Source organism: Microcaecilia unicolor, chromosome 2 (assembly GCF_901765095.1).
Source record: "Microcaecilia unicolor chromosome 2, aMicUni1.1, whole genome shotgun sequence".
Classification (NCBI taxonomy): Eukaryota; Metazoa; Chordata; class Amphibia; order Gymnophiona; family Siphonopidae; genus Microcaecilia; species Microcaecilia unicolor.
Window position 1 is genome coordinate 592,572,646 of NC_044032.1, and position 21,426 is coordinate 592,594,071.

The 21,426-nt window shown below is 41.7% G+C and overlaps 1 protein-coding gene across 4 annotated transcripts in view; it reads left to right on the forward strand.

Moving 5' to 3' along the window:
• The window catches only part of NEK1 (NIMA related kinase 1), a 335,744-nt gene that overhangs the window by 287,313 nt on the left and 27,005 nt on the right, over window positions 1-21,426 (forward strand). For all 4 annotated transcript variants that reach the window (XM_030191560.1, XM_030191562.1, XM_030191561.1 and 1 more), the window contains 3 exons: window positions 5,440-5,594; window positions 13,032-13,255; window positions 16,525-16,658. In XM_030191560.1, coding sequence (XP_030047420.1) covers window positions 5,440-5,594; window positions 13,032-13,255; window positions 16,525-16,658 — 513 coding nt within the window. The remainder of the gene's footprint in view (window positions 1-5,439; window positions 5,595-13,031; window positions 13,256-16,524; window positions 16,659-21,426) is intronic.

A 21,426-nucleotide genomic window follows, 5' to 3' on the forward strand; every position in this document is an offset into this window, starting at 1 on the left:
TGTCAACTTATAGATATTGGGATCTCTGAGACTGCACTGGACTGGTTTTTCTTTTTTACATGGTCGTTCTTTCTTGGTGCACTCTACTATTGCATTGTCTTCCTTTCAGTCTTTGTCATGTGGGGTTTCTCAGGGCTCTATTCTTGCTCCACTTCTTTTTAATATCTTCCTAAGCCCTTTAGCCACTTTGATCCAATCTTTTAATTTCTATTTCTATGCGGATGATATTTTGCTTGTTTTTCCGACTTCACTTCTCTCTTTCAATCTTAGTCCTCTCCAGGTCTGTCTAGATGCTATTGCCAGTTGGCTTACTGGACATAGACTGGTTGTAAATCAAGAAAAAAACACAGCGTGCTGGATTATAGCCCCTATTTCTCAGCCAATGGCTTCCCCTATGCTTTTCGAGCTGCCTATTCAACTTGTCTCTTCTGTTTTGTTACTTAGGCGTTGTTATTGATACTCGGTTATTTTTCCATGAACAAATCTCTCAGGTCATCAAACAAGGTTTTTACATTCTTCATAAACTACGCACAAAATGGACCTATTTGGACTTTTCCTCTTTACACATTTTAATCCATGCTTATGTTATTTCATGGTTAGACTATTGCAATCCCATTTATGCAGGTTATGCCAAATCACAGTTTAAGCATCTTCAGTCACTTTATAATGTAGCTGCGTGTTTTCTCTGTCATGCTAAAAAGACAGACCACATTACTTCTTTATTTAAACATCTTCATTGGCATCCTTTGCCGTATCAGTCTCAATTCAAAATTATCTGTCTTACATATAAGGCCTATCATACGGGCTACCTATCATTTCTGTCATCTCATACTATTCCATACACACCTTCAAGAGCCCTTCATTCAGTGAATTCCGATCATCTGGTTTTACTTCCTCCATAGTCATCCCATTTAAAATCCACAAGACATTCCATTTTCGACTTTCTGTGTGGGTCAGAACTAAACCCCCACCCTTTTGGGGGTCATCCTGCGCACACCTACTCCAGCTTACCTGGAACACTCCCAGGCCTGGTACGTGGCTGAATACCATTTCACAAGTAAAACAAATATCACCAGTTACTTAGAGATGAAATAAAAAAGATTTATTCAAGAGGAGAAGAAGAAAAAAGTCCAACAGTTTCTCAGCACAAGCTTAATTCAAGTCTGAACTAAAGAACAGTTAGAGAGGCATATCCAGCCAGTCAGCTCCCTGACATGGAGGAAGTAGTCAGCCTCGCCATGTCTTAGTTTCACCTTCTTTTATTTACTTTGTCTCAAAACATAAGGTGAAGCAGAAAATCATTTACCCTCCCAGAACATGTCACCTTATTCAAGTGTCACCAATCATATCTCACCTAATTATTAATTCCACCCATGTTCCAGAATATTCTGTCCCACCCTCTACTTTGTTCCTGTGTCATGTAGCCTTCATATCTACGGCTATTTTCTGATATCCTGACATCTTGTGGTCAGCCAGTTACATCCTGTTCCTTGTCTGTCATCAAGTTCTAATTTCTGCTTTTTGCAAACCTGAAGCTGGAAAACCTTGAAATATGTTACATTCGGTCAACCCTGACCCAACTAAGAAAATGTGGGACAAAGGTGAACAGCAAGTTCTATAAACTGTTATATGCTTTATACAGAATTCCTTCTAATATGCATCATTTGTTTCACATGTGTACAAGTTTCTAATCAGAGAAAACTGTAAGTCACATAGCCCAACTATCTTCTCCCCACCTGACTCTGTGATGAGCTAGCTATATCCTGTTGCTCAACTAGGGACTTACCATACTTCCCCTTCTCTACCTACAAATCCTTTTATTTAGCCAATGTGAATACAATTCTTATCCTTCTTTCTACATATAATTATGTTTCTTACAAGTATATACCCTAAATTATCTTACTATGTCTAAACTTATAATTAACTAAGCTTCTTTTCTATTCACATGGTGCCTTTCCCCCTACAATGAACTTAAGGCACTTTCTATGATCCATGCCTCTCCATTCTGAAGGTCTCATCTCTCCTTGTTATCCCTCTGTAGGGATCCAGTGGATCACACTTATGCGTAAACATGCCTGGTTCCATTCTGGTGAGGGGGGTTGTGGGTCATCAGTTCAAAAAATTCTATTGCTGTACATGCCTGGCTCACTCTGTCCCACAGAGTCCAGGTCAGTTCATTCAGTTGGGGTGAACAGATCTTACAGTCAGGTCTTATATATCATCCAGAGGGGTGCTCAGAATGTATAAAAGACCACTGAGCCCAAAATGTAAAGCAGACAGCTTGTTTCTCTGGACCAACTCTACAGCTCTGCCATCAGGCTTCTACATTTCTCGCTCTGAAATTGTGGAATGGTCTCCCTTCGATTATTCGAGGGGAGTTGTCATATAAAAAATTCAACAACACATAAGTGATCTAATCCATTTAGATTTATTATTATTTAATAACCTGCACTTATTCAGGGTGACAAACAGAAGAAACATACATAAAAATTACATAAGAATATCAAAAACATAGGCAGTTGACACCTCCAGGCAAGATGTCCCATAATCAAAAAGGGCAACCATGTCAACAATCAAAAACGGTCCTTATCCCCCAGACAAATGACAAAATCATCAGTGTCCTTCTGAAGCAGAAAAAAAGCTAAACATAGCAGATAAGTCTTTTAATTGATGTTTTAACATTATCAAACGAGTTTCCTTTTTCAACCTACAAGGCAGTTTATTCCACTCAGGTGGCCCAGAGATAGAAAACATCCCTTTTCGTGTCTGATCCAGATGCAAATGATGCAAGGCAAGTACAACAAGATCACTTGCCACTGCTGACTGCAGTTGTCGTGATGGTGCATACTACTGCACAACATGTTGAAAATAAAAGGAAGAGACTTGGTAGAGAGCACAATGAATCAATATTAACAGCTTGCCACCATCACAGTCTCCTTAAATAAGCAGTAATGTGTTCAGAACTGACCAGGCAATACAACAAACATACTGTTGAATTCTGGATGATTTGAAGTGATTGTTTACTTGGGGTTGCCTTCTAACTATATCCAGTGTTGCAATAATCCAAGCCACTTGACACCATTGCTTCCAAAGCTCTTAACGAAATCCTTTCTGGGCAACAAGTGCAGCAGCCTACTCAACAGATGCAATTTAAAATAGGAATTCCATATCAACAACTAAAGCTGATGTTTAAAGGAGAAACTAGTATCCAGTAATTACCTCCAAGCTTTGCACTTGAGCGGAAACTTTCACTAGTCTCCCTGGTGATTAAAAAAACAAAACAGAAACAGACTTTTTCGGGCAGCACCATTGAAGAATCAGCAACAAGACAGAGCAAATTAGTCTTAGTGTCATTCAACTTTAAAGGAGTATTTTACTAAAGATTAGCTTGAGATATCTTCAGCAGGGCCCTGCTGCAGATAACTTGAGCAAATCTTTAGTAAAAGACCCCCTAAATTATTTACAGTCAGCTATTCAAGAATAACATCTAAAACAGCCTGCAACTTTGATATCACAACTGGAACAGATGCTGTCAGAAAAACAAAACAAAACTGGATGTCATCCGCAATCCATGACCTACTAAGCTGCTTTTAATTGTATGTGGGTTTTTATAGTGTATGCATGAACTTGGTTTGGCTGCTGCTTTTCTATCTGAAAAATGTGTTCTTTTTTTCTTTGACTGTTATTGTTTTAGAAGTGTAAACCGCCTAGACCTGTATTTTATTAGATTAAGACATATAAAAAGTTTGGTAAACTTTAAGCTTTAGTATCCCAACTGGACTACTGTGACATTGTTTGCTTAGGCTGTTCAACATATTTACAGAAGAGATTACAAACTGTGTAAAATATATCTTTTCGTCTAATTTATTCTCTTAATAAATATGATTCAGTAACTTCATTCTGTGGCTATCTGCACTGCTTACCAATAGAAGCTAGAATTCTGTACAATCTTTATTGTATAACATTTAAGATTGTTCATGGAATTGCTCCTTATATGTGTATATGTGTAGATTGATTTGTGCTCCTTTCTCTCATGCAGGATGTTTGACACAAAATCTGATTATGTTAAATTTTCTACTAGATTTTCTTTTTTACTTCCTCTTTCCTTTACCAGGCAGCAAAAGCATGGGATATATAACCATCAAAGTTCAGATCTTTAACTAACTATGATGCTTTCAGAAAAGTTATAAAAATAACTCTGTTGATTTTTTTTTTTTTTTTTTTTTTTTGGGGGGGGGGGGGGGTGAGTTATAGGGCAAATATGGTATGCTGAAGGACCCATAGAGGCATATTTTCAAAGCACTTAGCACTATGGAACTTTGGAAGGCTAAGTGCTTTGAAAATATGCCTCATGGTATACCCTTGGCTGAGATTGCAATTCTGATAAATAGGAGGAGGGGGGATATAGGAAGGGGGTTTAAGCAGGGGAGGGTTGGTGTTTTCAGAATGAGAGGGTTCTGTTGTGTTTGTTTAAATAAGTTGTGTGTTACTTTTATTGTGGATGTCTTATCATTTATGGGGGGGGGGGGTTCTTATTTTCAATAAAAATGGATTGTAATTCCTAGGTTTTTATCCTAGTCACTCTTTACGTGATCTGCTTTGAACTATATGGTACAAGTGGAATATAAGAGACATGACATGGCCTGGTAGCTAGGGATTCCCATCATTGATAATACCACATCCTGTTTGTGCCCGGAGAAAGTGAAGTTACTCACTTGAAGCAGGTGTTCAAGGACAGCAGGAAGAGAATTCTTACTGCCCTCCCCCACCCCCCACCCCCCTTTGGAGATGAATGCTTTTAGCTATTGTATTTGTATTAGACTGAGCTGGTCCTGTGTGATGATGGTGGGCGGGAAGACACGCACATACACTAGGCTATTTCCAAGTGCTTGCCACATTGGGGAGCCATCAGATGGCATCACCGATCAGTGAGAATGCTCATTCTGCTGTCCTTGGAGAACATCTGTTACAGGTGAGTAAAATCATCACTTAAGCACAGATGGAGCTCTTGTCATTGAGAGGAGGGCAGTAATCAGTTATTTATGTGGGTCAGCTTGCTTATTGCCCCAGCCTTGGCCCCCTAGATATATATCCACTTTCCCCACCTCCCCATACACAAAGTGGGTGGAGTAGGGTAAAAGGCAGGGCAATTGCAGGAGGAGGTCATATAGTTAAAATCTCTGTATGTAATTTCTAACACTTGATTAGAGCAGTTGTAGGCACATGGGTACTTAATAGCTATGCACTATACAGTGAATAGTTTCAAAGGAAACTGTAGGAGGTGTTTCCATGTGAAACTGAGCTTGCAAGCTCATTATTTCCCTTGTAATTTATGTATCTAATTTTTGTACAATACACTAATACTGAACATCCATTTAGGTGTTTGATTCTAATTAGGTCTCCTTGATTATTAATTTATTTTTTCTTGTCCTGTTTCAGATGTTAAGAACATGTTCACTCCCAGACCTTTCAAAGCTCTTTAGAACCTTTGTTGTTGATCCAAGTGTGCCAGATGTGATTGAAGACAATCTTGAAATAGATGATTTAGAAGATGAACCAGTTAAAGAAGAAAGGCATTCGGATTCTGAAGACACGTACATATGAATGTTACTGATAATTTCTTATGTGACAGTGTGCAGGGTTGGGGAGCTCAATCCTTGGGGATCTCAAGCCAGACAGGTTTATAGGTTATCCCTAATAATGGATATTATTTGAGTTAATTATGAACGACGATTTGTTGTATCTTAGCAGACTAGGGAATATCTATGTACTCTTAATATTTTTGGCATTAGAGAGTGTAGTTTCATGCATAAGACACCATTTAATGTGTGTAAATGGGCTCTTATAAAATGAGATCATGCCTAAAAGTATGCACGGTACGCTTGTTCAGAAGTGGAATTTGGACTGAGCATGGGTAGCTGCAATTTGCAAGTGTATTTTGTAAGATATGCCTTCATTGTTTAAGGTATTCTATAATTACCCTGATTTTGAAGAAGATGGGATCAGATATTACAGCATGTGAAAATTTTTGACCAGTCTCCAGCTTACCTACTTCAGCTCACTGAATCCTTACTGGTAGTTATGATTGGATTTATGTACATGTAGGAAATAATGTACCTGTAATTTTGCTGTCTTTAGATTTGTCAGCAGCATTTAATATATTAGAACTGACCATATTGCTAGATAGGTGTTCAGCAATTGGTTTGAAGGTTATGGTTCATAAATGGTTATATTCCTTTTTTAGAAGGATTACTTTCATAGTTAAATATGGGAAACAGTGTTAAAGTCATTACACTCTATTGGGAGGGGGGCACAGGGTTCCCCTTTATCTCCACTATTGTTTATTTACAGCCTTTGGAAGAGATAATCAGGTCTATTAATTTCTTAGTTTATATATATATGCTGATGACATTCAAATGGTCTGCCTCATGAAAAGAGATTTAACTGAGGTAATAATTAGATTACATTCATGTCTGTTAAGGGTAAAGAGATGATCAGATGATAGTAAATTGAAACCAGACTACATGTTTAAGGTTGAGTAATATTTCTGTAGAACAGCTTGGAGGAGGAGTGAAAGTTGGATGTGAGAAAATACCATGGGTAGAAGAGGTTAAAGGATTAGGTGTGTCATAGAAGAAGATGGAGTAGATCAAAAGCACATATCAAATATTATTAAAGTAGTATTGGAAGCTATATTGATAAGGCAGTTACAACCCATTTAGATACACAGGCTTTGCAGATGGTTACATATGCTCTCTTGATAAGCTTGCTTAACTTTTGTAATGTGCTATATTTAGGAGCTTCAGGGGAACTTCTCAAACAATAATTGGAAACAATACAAAAAACAGCAGTTAGATTCCTTTTCGGAAAATGTGGACGAGAAAGTGTGCATCCTATCCTTAGAGAACATCATTGGTTCCAGTTGAGGAACATTGTTTGTTCAAATTGGTTCTGATATTTAGATTATTTTACTTCCAAATACCAACTTATCTATTAAGCATGATTCATCAGCATCAACCTTCTCATATGCTTAGATCATCAACTCTAAAAGTTATTAGAAATCCCAGCTTTGGAATATTGCATAAGGGTGAAGCGGGAGAAATAAAACCTTTAGTGTGTTAGCTCCTAGTTATTGGAATAAATCGTTTGTAGAATTATAGGAAATGGCAAGGTTACCGTCTGAAAACACATTTTTTGTCATACTATGTGAGATTGTACTGTATTAATATTGTAGTTAAAGTTCAGGGGATTGGATTGTGATCTGGATATCTCTGGCTGGTTATCTCTCATGGATTCTACCTTTTTTTGTGTTTGTAATGTGAACCACTTTGAATGGACTGGCCCACAAAAATGTATAAATGATAACGAGAAATTATACACTAACATTTTTATCCTCTCTTGAGCAGATATAATGTCTGTGCCTTCAATCTAGGCATGATTTATTTTCTAGTAGTGCTGTAGAAATGATAAGTAGTAGTAGTAGTAGGATCTGTGCTAGCATTTTTTAAAGACATATAAATGCCTAGGTGTCTTTGTAAAATTGGTGCCTTCCTGCTATATTAACCTAGTTACCCTATTATAAAATTATCCCCATCGGCTAATGTTATGTACAATACGTACTTTAGTAGCGCTATAGAAATGATTAGTAGTAGTTATGAATATCAGGCTGGGATATCTCATCATGGTGAGTGAGAGGTAGTTATATTGTATCAAGAGTATGTTTTTCAAAAAGGCTTTACACCACTGGATTATGGAGAAGGCTTCTTGTTATCCTTTCAGCAGTGGTCTCTCTCTTTGGTTTATCCCTATCCTGGTCCATTAGGCTCGGCTCCATCACATATGCTGAATTACTGAACATTTTATTGGTGCAGTTGGAATCATTAGTCACTTAAGGCGATTCTAGTCTTCATGTGGAATAGCTGTCTAAGGTAAAAGCTCAATCCATTAATTGTAGCAGTGGAAGTGATGAATTCCATCCAGTTATCTAGTGGCCTACACATTCTGTGGGCCGCGCTTTAGATTTGTTTATCCACCCTACACAGACTAGAGATTTATGGAAGGAAGAGTAAAATCTGTGCGTTGGGCAGATCATTACTTCTTAAGTTTTCATCTAAAGTTCAACAGCCTTGTGAACTCTGTTTTTCCTTCTGGGGGAGATGAAATTCCTTGGGGTTCTTAATACAGTGGCAGGTTCATCTGGAATATTTGCAGCCAGAATATGACTCTGGTAGATTTTGATTATTATTGGAATGATACACCAAAATACTTCTTTATTCAACTGAAGTTATTACTAAAGAGTATGTACAGAAGCATGCTACTAATGCTTTCTGGTTCAGCGGAGAGCTTGTACTGGCAAAAGAAAAGTTGAGGATGGCTAAGCGTAAATGGTGAAAGAATCAAATTATACAGAATAAGCTGGTTTTCTCTGAAATGATGATGGAAAATTGCAACAAGTTTTCAATGTGGGGAAATTTTGTATTTCAGAGGTAATGGATCTTTGAGTTCTCCAAGAAATTTATTTTTCATGAGATAAAGAAAATGGTAGGGAAGCCTAGACAAAATAAATGTAAAATACCTCTAGTGCTGAAACTATGGCAAACTACTGGAAACTTGAAGTCAGGTTTTTATTTATCAAAAATTTTATTCTGCCATTTCAGGGGAATTCCTGTAGAGACACATAATGTAGTGTTGTGCATTTTTATCAATTGTTTCATCAAACAATGTGGCATTTATATCACCCAGGTTTCTAAAGAAGGTTGCTTGCTTGACCCATTCTTTTGGGTAATCAAGCATTTCCAGAGACGATATGGCTACCTATTTGATCTCATTAAAGCATCTTTTTGCAGTCTGGTTTTGATACTTTAGCCCTTAAACAAACTGTAGCTTGCCCACTCCCTAAAAAACAGGTAGACATAATATGTCGTTAGTGGCCAGCTATTGTCCCATTTCAAATTTGCCGTTGTTGGCAAGGGTGATTGAAAAGGTGGTGGCTATTATATAGCTGGAGAAATTTCTGGAAGATCACTCTGTGCTAGAGCATTGGCAAAGCAGTCTTTGAAAGAATCATAATGCAGAAACGTTTTGGACTGTTTGATATGCTAAATGGATGGCCCATGTCAAAATTATGCCTTGATATTATTTCTTGACTTCTCAGAAGCATTTGCTACTGTGGATCACCCAAATATTGCACAACTGGCTCCATGCTTTGGATGTAGAAGGAAAAGTACTTTCATGGATTCAATTTTTCCTGTCTGATGAAACACAGAATATCAGTTTTAATGGAGAGGAGAAAGCTTGGAAGTTAATAGTACTGTCTGTGACACATAACATCCACTAACGTTTTTATGGGCTAAGAACTTTAGGGTTGGTGCTATGCAGGTGTACACATTTTTGGCCAACTAAATGACCCATCTGATATTACGCAGTCTTTCTGAATGATTAACTTTAGTGTGTGTAGTTGGACTAAAATCAGTTAGTTTGAATCTGGCAAAATCCAAACTGTTGCTGGTATTGTTAGAAGTTTAGGATTAATACTTAGCTGTCAATTTATGCACAGGTTCATAAAGTAGTTTATAGATAGAGATAGCAAGTAGTTGCTATCTCTATCTATAAATTGCAGTTGTTATGGAAGCTCCATTACTTTATGCTCTTGGATCAATTTAGAGTGGTAGTAGTATTTGTTTATTGTTCTTATATATTGTTGATTATATAAAAGTACTCCATATGGTGTACAATACAACATAAAATGCAGCATAGCACAAATTAAAATACAGAGATGAAATCTGACAGCCAAGCAGTTCTATATTGACTTCTGTAAATAAAACAATACATAAGGCCTGATATTCAAAATGATTTAAACAGTCAGCAGAGGCTCCTGGCCATTTAAATTGCCTGTCTGGGGCTAACCGGGCATTTTTAGTAGCACTTAACTAGTTAGTAGTTCAATTAGATTACTGTGATGCTCTTTTTTCAGGGTCTTCATCAAGTTGTTTTTAGACGATTCAAACTCCTTCAGAATACTGTGGTTAAATTGATTGGTGGTGTTACGCCACTGCTAAAAAACAAACAGTGGTTGCCTATAGCCACCAGAATCCCATACAAGAGCTTAACTCTGGTATATCATGTTCCAGATAATGTGTCCACAGTTTCTCTCTCAACTGCTCACGCCGTATGTACCAGGTCAGGCTCTATGCTCTCGCCAATGGAACTGTGTGGTAGTTCCCTCAGTTTTGTGCTATCAGGCTTGCACATGTCCATTCCTCCATATTCAGTGTTCTTGGATCAACTCTTTGGAATACTGTTTTGCATTATCTTCACCTTGAATCATCTTATCAACGCTTTAAAATAGCACATTGGGGAGAATAATCCAAGTGATAGTTACCTGATGCTAGGGTCCACCTTAGCAGTCAGCACCCAAGAAAAAGATCTAGGTGTCATTGTAGACAATATTCTTAAATCTTTTGTCCATTTGAGGCTGGCCTAGTGGACCCTAGTTTCTCAGTGATCCTAAGCCAAAAAAAAAAAAAAAAAACCTAGCTGATGCCATAATTGCCACTCCTTCTTTTGAGAAGTCTCTGTCTTGGTGGATAATTTGAAGCAATTTGACCATGGGACTACCCAGTGGTGTACCAAGGGGGGGGGGGGGGGGCGGTCCACCCCGGGTGCACGCCGCTGGGGATTGCCACGGCGCGCACCTGTCGGCTGAGTCCAAGTTCGCTAACTTCGTTCTTTCTTTCTTTGCAGCTCCCTCTGCCCCGGAACAGTGAACGAACAAAGTTAGCGAACTCGGACTCAGCCGACAGGCACGCGCCGCGCCACCCCCCCCCCCCCCCCCAGTGGCGTGCACCCGGGGGGGGTGTCATTTCACCAGGGGGGGAGGTGTCATTTCGTAGGGGGGGGGGGCTGCGCTGCACCTGGGGGGGGGGTGCATTGGCGATCCGCCACGGGTGTCATGCAGGCTAGGAACACCACTGGGACTACCATTCCAAATTCCTCCACTCCACAAGACTTTGTTGGCCAGATGCATCCAACCTGAGTTGGGGAGCTCATGTAAATGGGCTCCACACCCAGGGGGGTGGTCCTCTCAGGAGGTTCAGTATCACATCAACCTCCTGGAACTACGGAACATTTGGAACACTCTAAAGGCTTTCAGAGATTGGCTAATGCACCAAACTATCCTCATTGAAATGGTCAGTCATGTTGTAATGTATTATCTCATCAGGTAGAGAGGCAGGAAGCAGTAAGGATGTGGCTTTAGGCGTCCAGCTACGGCATGGTGCTCAGAGCCAGTTAGCTGTTGGGGAAGAGCAACAGATTGAGACAGGTAATGCAGCCACACAGTTGTTCTCTCAAAATGATTATAGCTCTGAGTGAACTTTCAAGAGTAGGGCACCTCCTTGATAGATTCCTTTGCCACTCACCTGAACAACAAAGTCCTTCAGTTTTGCTCCAGATTAGGATCACACAACAGACTAGTCTTGGATACCTTTCTCCTCATTTGGGGGAAGGGACTTCTATATGCACATCCTCCCACACTTGTCATAGCGAAAACTCAAGCAAGACCAGGGAACCATGATCCTCTTCACTCCTTATTGACCAAAATATATCTGGTCCCCTCTGCTTGAGAGTTAGCCTCCAGGGACCTGTGGAGACTGGATTGTTTTCCTAACTCTCATCACTCAGAAAGAGGGGTCCTTACTGCGGTTTACCGTTGTGCATGCCATTTCTGGGGGTTTTCTTTTTGAGCATTGGGCCGACAGTAGTCCCAGTTTAGCATTCAGTAAGACGCTTTGTAAAAGACCCCCTAAATTCTTAGGTATAGGAATTAAAACAATTTTGCTGCTGGCATGTAAAAATCTACCATTGGTCAAACACTGATTAAACCAAATAGTTAAAGCAGTCAGAAACCCATCATCCATATAATTCAATAAAAAACCTGGACAAGGGTCTAAACTGCAATTAGACTTTTCTATCAGAGATTTAGCTTCAGCAGGAGTCATAAGTAGAAAATCACTCCACAGCCTATCCGCTGGAACCCCATTTTCATAAATCATTTGCGAAGGCTCTTCAAGAGTAACAGCATGTAGTTGTTTTCGAATGGTTGTCATCTTTTCTTTAAAATAAGGAGCAAATGAAGAAGCAGATGGTGAAATCGAACCACCTTGAAAAGTCAAGGTAGTAATATTAAAAAGGTTATCAACCAAGTAAAATAATTTGTGAACAGAGGCTGTCTAGGCGTGCTCATGCGTGGCGACACACTTCCAAAGACTTCTAGAAATTAAGCTGGGCTCCATCGATGAAATCAGTCATATGTGAGAATATATATCCTGCTATCCACAGAGAACCTCTGCTACTGGTGAGTAACTTTGCTTTCTGGAGGATATATAGATATATGTGCCTATGACTTAAGCAGGGAACTGCTGTCTTCTATTTTTGAAGAGGGAGAGGTAAACTAAAGCATGAGCAGATAAAGACTTGGACACTCACAAATTTTAATTATAAATACTGTGTATGAATGACACACATATACACACAGATATAATTACTGTTATTATGAGTGTGCATGTGGTTGCTTTACCTAACAAATTTGATGTTATGAAGTGTTTTTCTTTAATTATCTTATACCATAAAGTTCTAAGCAATAGGATCTCAATATTACTTTACTACTACTACTTATCATTTCATCCTGGTTTGTCATAAATGGTAGTTAAGTAGTTGCTTGGATTTAAAGTGCTGTATAAATCTTATGTAAGTCATGTTTGACTGTCACTGGAAGTAGACTTTTTTTGTTGTTGTTGCTTTTACCATCTGATGCCCCCAGCATTGTGTAGTACTTGTGGAATTTATATTGAGGTGATATGCTTGGCTACCAGTTGTTTGGGTCTCGGGGAAACCATGTTGTGGCTTTAGGAATATCCAGTTTATGCACCTGGGTTTAAAATTCAGGATTGGTTATGTAATATATAATAAACATTATAATGTGAGTAATGTGGGCACAGTTGATTTTTTTTCTCTTGTATTTTTCACGGCAGCGTGTTTGGGGAGACAGACCGGGACTTGCAAGAACTCCAGGTCTCTATGGAGCAGTTATTGAGGGAGCAGCCGAGTGAGGAGTACAGTGAAGAGGAGGAGGGCAGCTTAAACCCAACACCAGCAGAAAAGGACAGGGTAGAATGTGCAGGACCTGTGACAAATGGATCTGAGGAAGAGGAGCTGCCTAGCAGTGAAAGTGCACTTAATGAAGAATGGCATTCAGGTATCTTGTCTGGAATTCGAAAACTTAACAGTCTCCCTGATCTCTTTTGGGCCGATGATCAGAAGCAAACGCAGGCGCTAGAGGCTGTTAGCACCATACTAACACCTGTGTTTGCTACCGCCCCATAATCAGAGCCCCCGAGCGCATGAAACAACGCACTCGCGGGCTCTGAACGCAACTAGCATGCAAATGCATGCAAAACAGGGCTCTTAGCGCAAATAGCATGCAAATGCATGCTAAACCTATTCATCCCCAATGATCAGCGACCAGCGTGTCAAAGATTGGCTCGCTGGCCGCAGCAAAGCCTACACCAGCTCGGAGCTGGCATTAGGGTTTGCAGACCATTGGGGAGGAATGGTGAGCCCTGTCCAGCATGCATTTGCATGGTAGCAGGCCCCCATTCCCCCCAATGAAGCAACCCCCCCCCCCCCCGCACAGGAACCGATGTCCCGACCGACACCCCCCCTCCCAGGAACTGACGACCTGTCCGATGACCCCCCTGACACAGGTTCGGGGGGGGGGCTGGAGATCCATTGGGGTCTCCAGCCCCCCTAACCCCCCCCCCCCCCCCACCTCAGCATTGACAAGAAGTCCCTGGTGGCCCAGCTGGCCACGGTCAATCTCCCCACCTCCCCCACCTTGGGTTGAAGGAGGGAGGTCGCTTCCCTCCCTTTTCCTTCAGCGTCGCCTGCAAAATGGCGTCGTCCAGCCCTGCCCAGTGTATCCTGGGATGCGCCGGGCGGGGCTTCACACCATATAAGGGACTTCTTACAATGCTGGGGGGGGGGGGGGGCTGGAGACCCACCAGATCTCCAGCTGCCCCCCCTTGAACCTGTGTCGGGGGGGGGGTCATCAGTCGGGTCGGTTCCTGGGAGGGGGGAGTCGGAGGTCGGGTCATCGATTCCTGCGGGAGTGGGGGGTTGCGTCATTGGGGGGAATGGGGGCCTGCTAGCTCACCATTCCTCCCCAATGGTCTACAAACCCTAACGCCAGCTCCGAGCTGGTGTAGGGTTTGCCGCAGCCAGCGAGCCAATCTTTGACGCGCTGGTCGCTGATCATTGGGGATGAATAAGTTTAGCATGCTGTCTCTGAGGGGGGGGGGGGGTCATTGGTCACCCACTGAGCCACCGGGGACTTCTTACAATGCTGTGGGGAGGGTTGGGGGGCTGGAGACCTGTGTCGGGGGGGGGGGGGGGGGTTGGGGGGACCGGAGGTCTGCAGGACCTCCAGCCCCTGTTTCGCCTTGCTCAGGCAGGGGTAGTTGGGGCCCATGGACCTCCAGCCCCTGTGTTTTGACAGCCCAGACCTGTCAAGTGTGGGAGGATTTACAATCCTTCCGCACTTCTACTCCATGATCAGAGAAAATTGTGTGCTTAAATTTGCATGCAGTTATCTCTGATCATAGGTCCAAAAACACCCTGTGCTGTTCCAGCACTAATTTTAGAGCGCTGTTTGGAACAGCGCGGGGCTTTTGATCATCTGCCGTTTTGTGCATTGGAAAGAAATGATGCCAGTTTAAGGGTAATCTTTGGTTTTAAGAGTGTGTTTACTGTAGGGAGGGGCGATGAGCCAATGGCTCTGTCATATAGAAGGCCTGTGGTCAGTTCCCAAACCTAGCTTCTGTTAGTTATATTGACTGAGGATGATGAAACGCAATTGTTCTTAGTCCCCCAAGAGTGGAAGGAGTCAGTTCTAGCCATTGAACAACAGTGATACCTATTGGTTATCTGAAAGGAATACATTAGCCTTCTTTGGTAGCAGTTATCCTTGATCTTCACTCAAGACTGTTACTGCAGTGACTGAACTAAGGGGAAAAGAATTGAAAATCAACGGTTGAAGGAAAACTGGGTATGTGCAAATGGTGGATGGTGCAGCTCTAGTAGAGGCTAGTTCAGATTGAGTGGGAAGGCCAAAAAACTGCTGGATGTTAAAAAAAAAAATGCATTCACTGAAGAGAGAAATATTTTTATCCATGGGAATTGATTATTTTAGGAAAAAAATGTGTTTTACTAATCATGTGATTCTAAGTAGATTCTAGTAAATCACCTTCCTTAACAAAATAATTCATGCCAAGTAAAAAAAAAATCTTGCCAATGTTACCAACACCAATATTTCAAGATTATTTTCAGATATTCACTGCATAAAGAAGTTTGTTTTTTAATTAAGTTTTTTAAAAGTATTTCCCTGACAGTGATAGGGTTTGTGTTTCTGTATAGACAGGGCTTTCAGCCCATACAGTGAAAGTCTAGATTATGACTCAGAAAGCTTTCTTGCCTTGCTAGTCCATTACTCCTCTTGAAATACTGCATTAAATCCATTAATTTTTAGTATTTACTATTGCCATTCAGTGAATGGGCATAAGAGAGCCAGTGCAGGTGGATTGTACAGCAGTGATCCCTGGAGTGGAGGAAATAGTGTAGGAGAGGATCAGAAGAGAATCATATAGTGATACAGGAGGATAGGACTTTTAATCAGAAATGAAAACCGATCTGTAATTTGAGTTTAACCAAGAAAGAGAGGGAAGGAAACTGCAGGGAGTTGTGAATGAAGGATTCTGCTACTGCAGCCCCAGTAAAGAGTTGCTCTGCTTGAGCTGGAATCTGAAAAGAAGCATGAGGAAACTTGCTAGGCCAGGAAAAAAAAAAAACCTGTAAAGTCTTTTGGCATAAGACTTTCTTCTTATTTATTTGGCTGTTCCTAAAATGCAGTACCTTGTCTTCTGTATTCCATCTTTTAGCTATTAGTTTCTTTCCACTGACACACTGGTAGTTCTGTTCTGCACTGGAAAAGTGGTTGGCATTGAAGTTCATGGCCTCTCCCTGCACGGTTTTCAGAATCAACAAAGCACACTACTCCATTCAACCTTACCCTCCTTAGCAGTGAGGATTCCCATCTTTATACCATTGGAAAATAAAATGCTAGTTCTGTACTGTTGCACACTGTTCATAATAAATGAATATATTTCAGAACTATGAAGGCATGATACTGAAGTCAGAGCAGTCTTGCTGTGTTCTGATGCTTTTTTTTTGGGGGGGGGGGGGGGGCACTTAGGCATATTTTCAAAGCACTTTGGGAGGCTAAGTTCCATAGGTTTCTATGGAACTTTGGGAGGCTAAGTGATTTGAAAATGAGCCTATGTATGTCCCATCAGATGGTGACACCTCATTGTTACTGAGCATGGGTCTCTGCCTTCCTTTGTGACCCAAGCCCCATTCATGCTGTGAAGTGAGTTTCCTGTGAGAACGTGCCTCCTCTCTCTCTCATTGCAGATAATAGCGATATTGATGCTGCCAGTGAATTTGAAGACGGTGACAGTATCTTTGGCCACTTGGAAGAGCTCAGGGTCATGCTGGAACAAGAAATCGGCTTTGAAAAATTCATTGAAGTTTACAATAAAATAAAGGTCTGTAAGAGTAGCACTGTGTGCTTGGCTTTCCTGTATCAAAATGGTATTAATGCATTTCTGTGTCATAACATTTTCTTTAAAAGGTGTAATATACTGTATCTGTAGATAGAAAATACAGTAGGCAGGTCCTGCTGTTACTCTGTAGTATCTACAAAAGCATAGTTCCTGACTGTCTGTACAAGGAGGACATATCCATCGATGCAGTCAGGCAAAAGCAGGACCAGTGAGCTTTGGCAGCACAAGAGAAGCTCACTGGAACATAGAAACAAAAATGTGAAATAAAGATTATGATATAAAATTAGAACTATGTCATGGCATGCTATTTAAAACAGATTTAAAAAAGAAACCTCAAAGCTATCACGGCATAATACTGGCATGGCAACATAAAAGTTTCAAGCTTCTCTCCCCATGGAAATGTTGTGAGACCTTTGGAGAAACTTTGATTGTTAAATTTCCTATAAACAGCTTTTTGGCCACAGTTTATGTTGACAGATTATCTCCCCTTTCCCTTTGTGAAATGCCCTGATTTTCAACACAGGACATTTGATCCAAGTTGCAGTAATTCTGTAGCAAGTACCTTTAACACACGGATGGTCTCTTATTTAACCTTCACTGTAAACTTTCACATAGATAGACAGATGCATTCAGATTCATATAGACAAGCACATCTACCAATTGAACTCAATTTAGTGACAGACACAATGGTGTTTAAGAAAAGATTTAGGCCCCCTTTATTTGAACAAGCCTTTGACCTTGACAGTAGCTAATAGTATTGGTGGGTGCTTAAAGTATTATTGCTCTTTTTATGATACTAGATTTATTAAATATGTTATATGTTTGGTTTTATAATTTGTGTTTAATGTGAGCAAGTGCAAAGTGATGCATGAGGGAAAGAGGAACCCGAGCTATAGCTACGTGTGATGCATGGTTCCACATTAGGAGTCCTCAGCAGATGGTAGGTAGTTTTGTGAAGTCCTGTCCTGTAGTGCCTCAAGTGGGGTTCTTACCCTTCTTATTGCTGTTGTTTGGGTATGAAGGATCTCTCTTAAGAACAGATCTGGAGAACCTTTAAAAAAAAAAAGAAAAAAAAACCAAATAGGTCACCTTATGAGAGTGAGTTTTGGTGGAGGTCAGGTGTTCTCTCTGTGCCATGGGCCCTGGCCCTTGAGGCCCAGAGGTGTAAACTCCGTGCTGCGGGACCTTCCCCTTGCTGACCTTGAAGTCTACTACTACTACTACTACTATTTAGCATTTCTATAGCGCTACAAGGCATACGCAGCGCTGCACAAACATAGAAGAAAGACAGTCCCTGCTCAAAGAGCTTACAATCTAATAGACAAAAAATAAATAAAGTAAGCAAATCAAATCAATTGTGAACGGGAAGGAAGAGAGGAGGGTAGGTGGAGGCGAGTGGTTACAAGTGGTTACGAGTCAAAAACAATGTTAAAGAGGTGGGCTTTCAGTCTAGATTTAAAGGTGGCCAAGGATGGGGCAAGACGTAGGGGCTCAGGAAGTTTATTCCAGGCGTAGGGTGCAGCGAGACAGAAGGCGCGAAGTCTGGAGTTGGCAGTAGTGGAGAAGGGAACAGATAAGAAGGATTTATCCATGGAGCGGAGTGCACGGGAAGGGGTGTAGGGAAGGACGAGTGTGGAGAGATACTGGGGAGCAGCAGAGTGGATACATTTATAGGTTAGTAGAAGAAGTTTGAACAGGATGCGAAAACGGATAGGGAGCCAGTGAAGGGTCTTGAGGAGAGGGGTAGTATGAGTAAAGCGACCCTGGTGGAAGATGAGACGGGCAGCAGAGTTTTGAACCGACTGGAGAGGGGAGAGGTGACTAAGTGGGAGGCCAGCAAGAAGCAGATTGCAGTAGTCTAAACGAGAGGTGACAAGGGTGTGGATGAGGGTTTTGGTAGAGTGCTCGGAAAGAAAGGGGCGGATTTTACGGATGTTGTAAAGAAAGAAACTACAGGTCTTGGCGGTCTGCTGGATATGAGCAGAGAAGGAGAGAGAAGAGTCAAAGATGACCCCAAGGTTTCGAGCTGAGGAGACAGGGAGAATGAGAGAGCCATCAACAGAAATAGAAAACGGGGGGAGCGGGGAGGTGGGCTTGGGGGGGAAAATGAGAAGCTCGGTTTTGGTCATATTTAATTTCAGGTGGCGTTGAGACATCCAGGCAGCAATGTCAGACAAGCACGCTGAAACTTTGGTTTGGATGCAAGGTGAGATATCAGGGGAAGAAAGGTAGATTTGGGAGTCATCAGCATAGAGATGGTAGGAAAAGCCATGGGATGAGATTAATGAACCAAGGGAAGAAGTGTAGATAGAAAAGAGGAGGGGACCAAGAACAGAACCCTGAGGTACGCCGACAGGCAGAGGGATAGAAGTACAAGAGGATCCACCAGAGTGAACACTAAAGGTGCGGAGGGAGAGGTAGGAAGAGAACCACAATGCTTTGGCTCCCTCTCCCCTTCTTAGAGAGGGGTTCCTTAAGGCTTCTCCCGGGCAGACTTGGAACAGCTCTAGTAGCACCAAAAAAAAAAAAAAACTCACAAAAGACAAAAAGAACATATAAGCAGTTCACCTGAGGTCCTCCTGAGTCATGTTTCCTGTCTGGGGTGCAGTTTGTGGAGGTTCCCTCACCTTTTTTTTTTTGACTGCCGCAGAAGTGCCTGCAATGGTGGCTCCCGCTGGCAAAATGTGCCACTGCACAGCCTGTGCAGCATGCCACATGCTTTCTCCCCTTAGCCACTTGTGCTGCATATGCGAGGAGGCTTCAGAGGGGAGTTCGGCGGCTTGTTCCACTCCTTTCCGGTCCTTTGCATCAGAGCTGGATGCTGTGGGGGGGGGGGGGGGGGGCAAGGAGTGACCTGCAGTTGGCCCCAGAAGAGTCTGGGAATTGGGCCTTGGCAACTCCCACACAGACAAACTGCTGTACCTGCTTATTGTGGATGCAGCACTCATATGATTAATGTTCCCTGTTTTCTCACACATTCCCATACCCATTCCCTGCACAATATTAGATATGAAGAATGGCACAAATGTGTAATGCTGGACAATTTGGAATAAATATTGCAAGCAGTTCTGCTGATCAGATTCTTCAGATTATCAGTTCATCTAGGTTTTTGTTTTGTTACCATCCCTTTTTTAAATTCTTAAATCTCCTTTGGTCTTTTTTATGCCTTATATTGTAATACATGTGCATACAATGGATTGCTTTGAAGATTTATTTACTTGCTTTTCAAAATCCAAGCTCAAAGCAAGTTACAATTCAGTTATTTTTATCTTGCCACTGTAATGATAGACTTGTCTGTATGAGATTCTGACAACAGTATCCTCAACTCCACTATTATGAGACCCTCAAATAACTTAGACAATGGCAAAGAGAAGGAGCTTTTGAAGGCTTTAAATATTCACAAATTTCCCAGGAATTAAAAATGAATATGTTAAAGAACACCATGAATTGCATTTTGCTAGTCATGCTGCTTTAAATACTTTTCTACCCTGAATTTATTCTAGGCTTGCTGCTTCTAGTTTTCTTCTCCTGTCACCTTTAGATTACTTGTTACCCTGCAGTCATAGTAATTATTGTGTCTCCAGAGTAGACTTCAGCAACTTTCGACAATCCAGTTTTTCTTGCTCTCACAGTTGCTTATGAATGTACAAAGGCAATTATAAATGAATTCTGTTGGAGCTGTCTATCTGTAAAGAACTCATCCACTCATAAGTAAAGAATCACTTTCCATACATTAACGTGGTTAAGACACTGTGGTAAATGAGCTGCAACCTCTTTATGCAACTCTGAAACTACTAGGAAGGAAGCAGCGTGCTTCAATGGAAAAAAACCTCTGTATGTCTGTAATTGGGATTTACTTTTCACTTTGTGACTTACAGAACCACAAGTCTTCATTGACTACAAAAAACCTCTAGCGCTTGCATTGCTTTATTTCTCTTCTTAGTTATGATTACTACTCTTTATTTTTTGTTTTTATATTTAAAATGTATAGCACTTATTCTCCGAGGACAAGCAGGCTGCTTGTTCTCACTGATGGGTGACGTCCACGGCAGCCCCTCCAATCGGAATCTTCCTAGCAAAGTCCTTTGCTAGCCCTCACGCGCCCGCGCGGCCGTCTTCCCGCCCGAAACCGGCTCGAGCCGGCCAGTCTTCTTTCGTCCGCACTCGGTACGGCTGTGTTTTTGTCGTGTCGAGCCCCGGAGAGTCGACCTCGCGCGTCCGTTTTAAAATAGACGTGTTTTTTTTCTTCGGAAAAGTTCTAAATTTGTTCGGGAAGTGCTCCGGAAACCGCCTTGGGTTTCGTTTGCCCCTTCCCGTGTTTCCAGTTTTTGCCCCGGTAAGTTTTCTTTCGTCGTCGGGGTAGGCCTCTTTTCGGCCTCGGTCGAGATTTTTCTCCCTTAAAGTTTTGGTGCTCCAAATTCGTCATTTCGGATTTTGATTTCGCCGGCGTGATTTTTCCGCCCATGACATCGAAGCCTTCCAGCGGCTTCAAGAAGTGCACCTAGTGCGCCCGGGTAATCTCGCTCACTGATAGGCACTCTTCGTGTCTTCAGTGTCTGGGGGCCGAGCACCGTCCTCAGAACTGTAGTCTGTGTTCCCTGTTACAAAGGCGGACTCAGGTAGCGAGATTGGCCCAGTGGAACGTTTTGTTCTCGGGCTCTTCGTCGGCATCGGCACCGGGGTCATCGTGTGCATCGACGTCATCAGCGTCCAGACCTTCATCCTTGGCCGCCAGTGCATCGAGTGCATC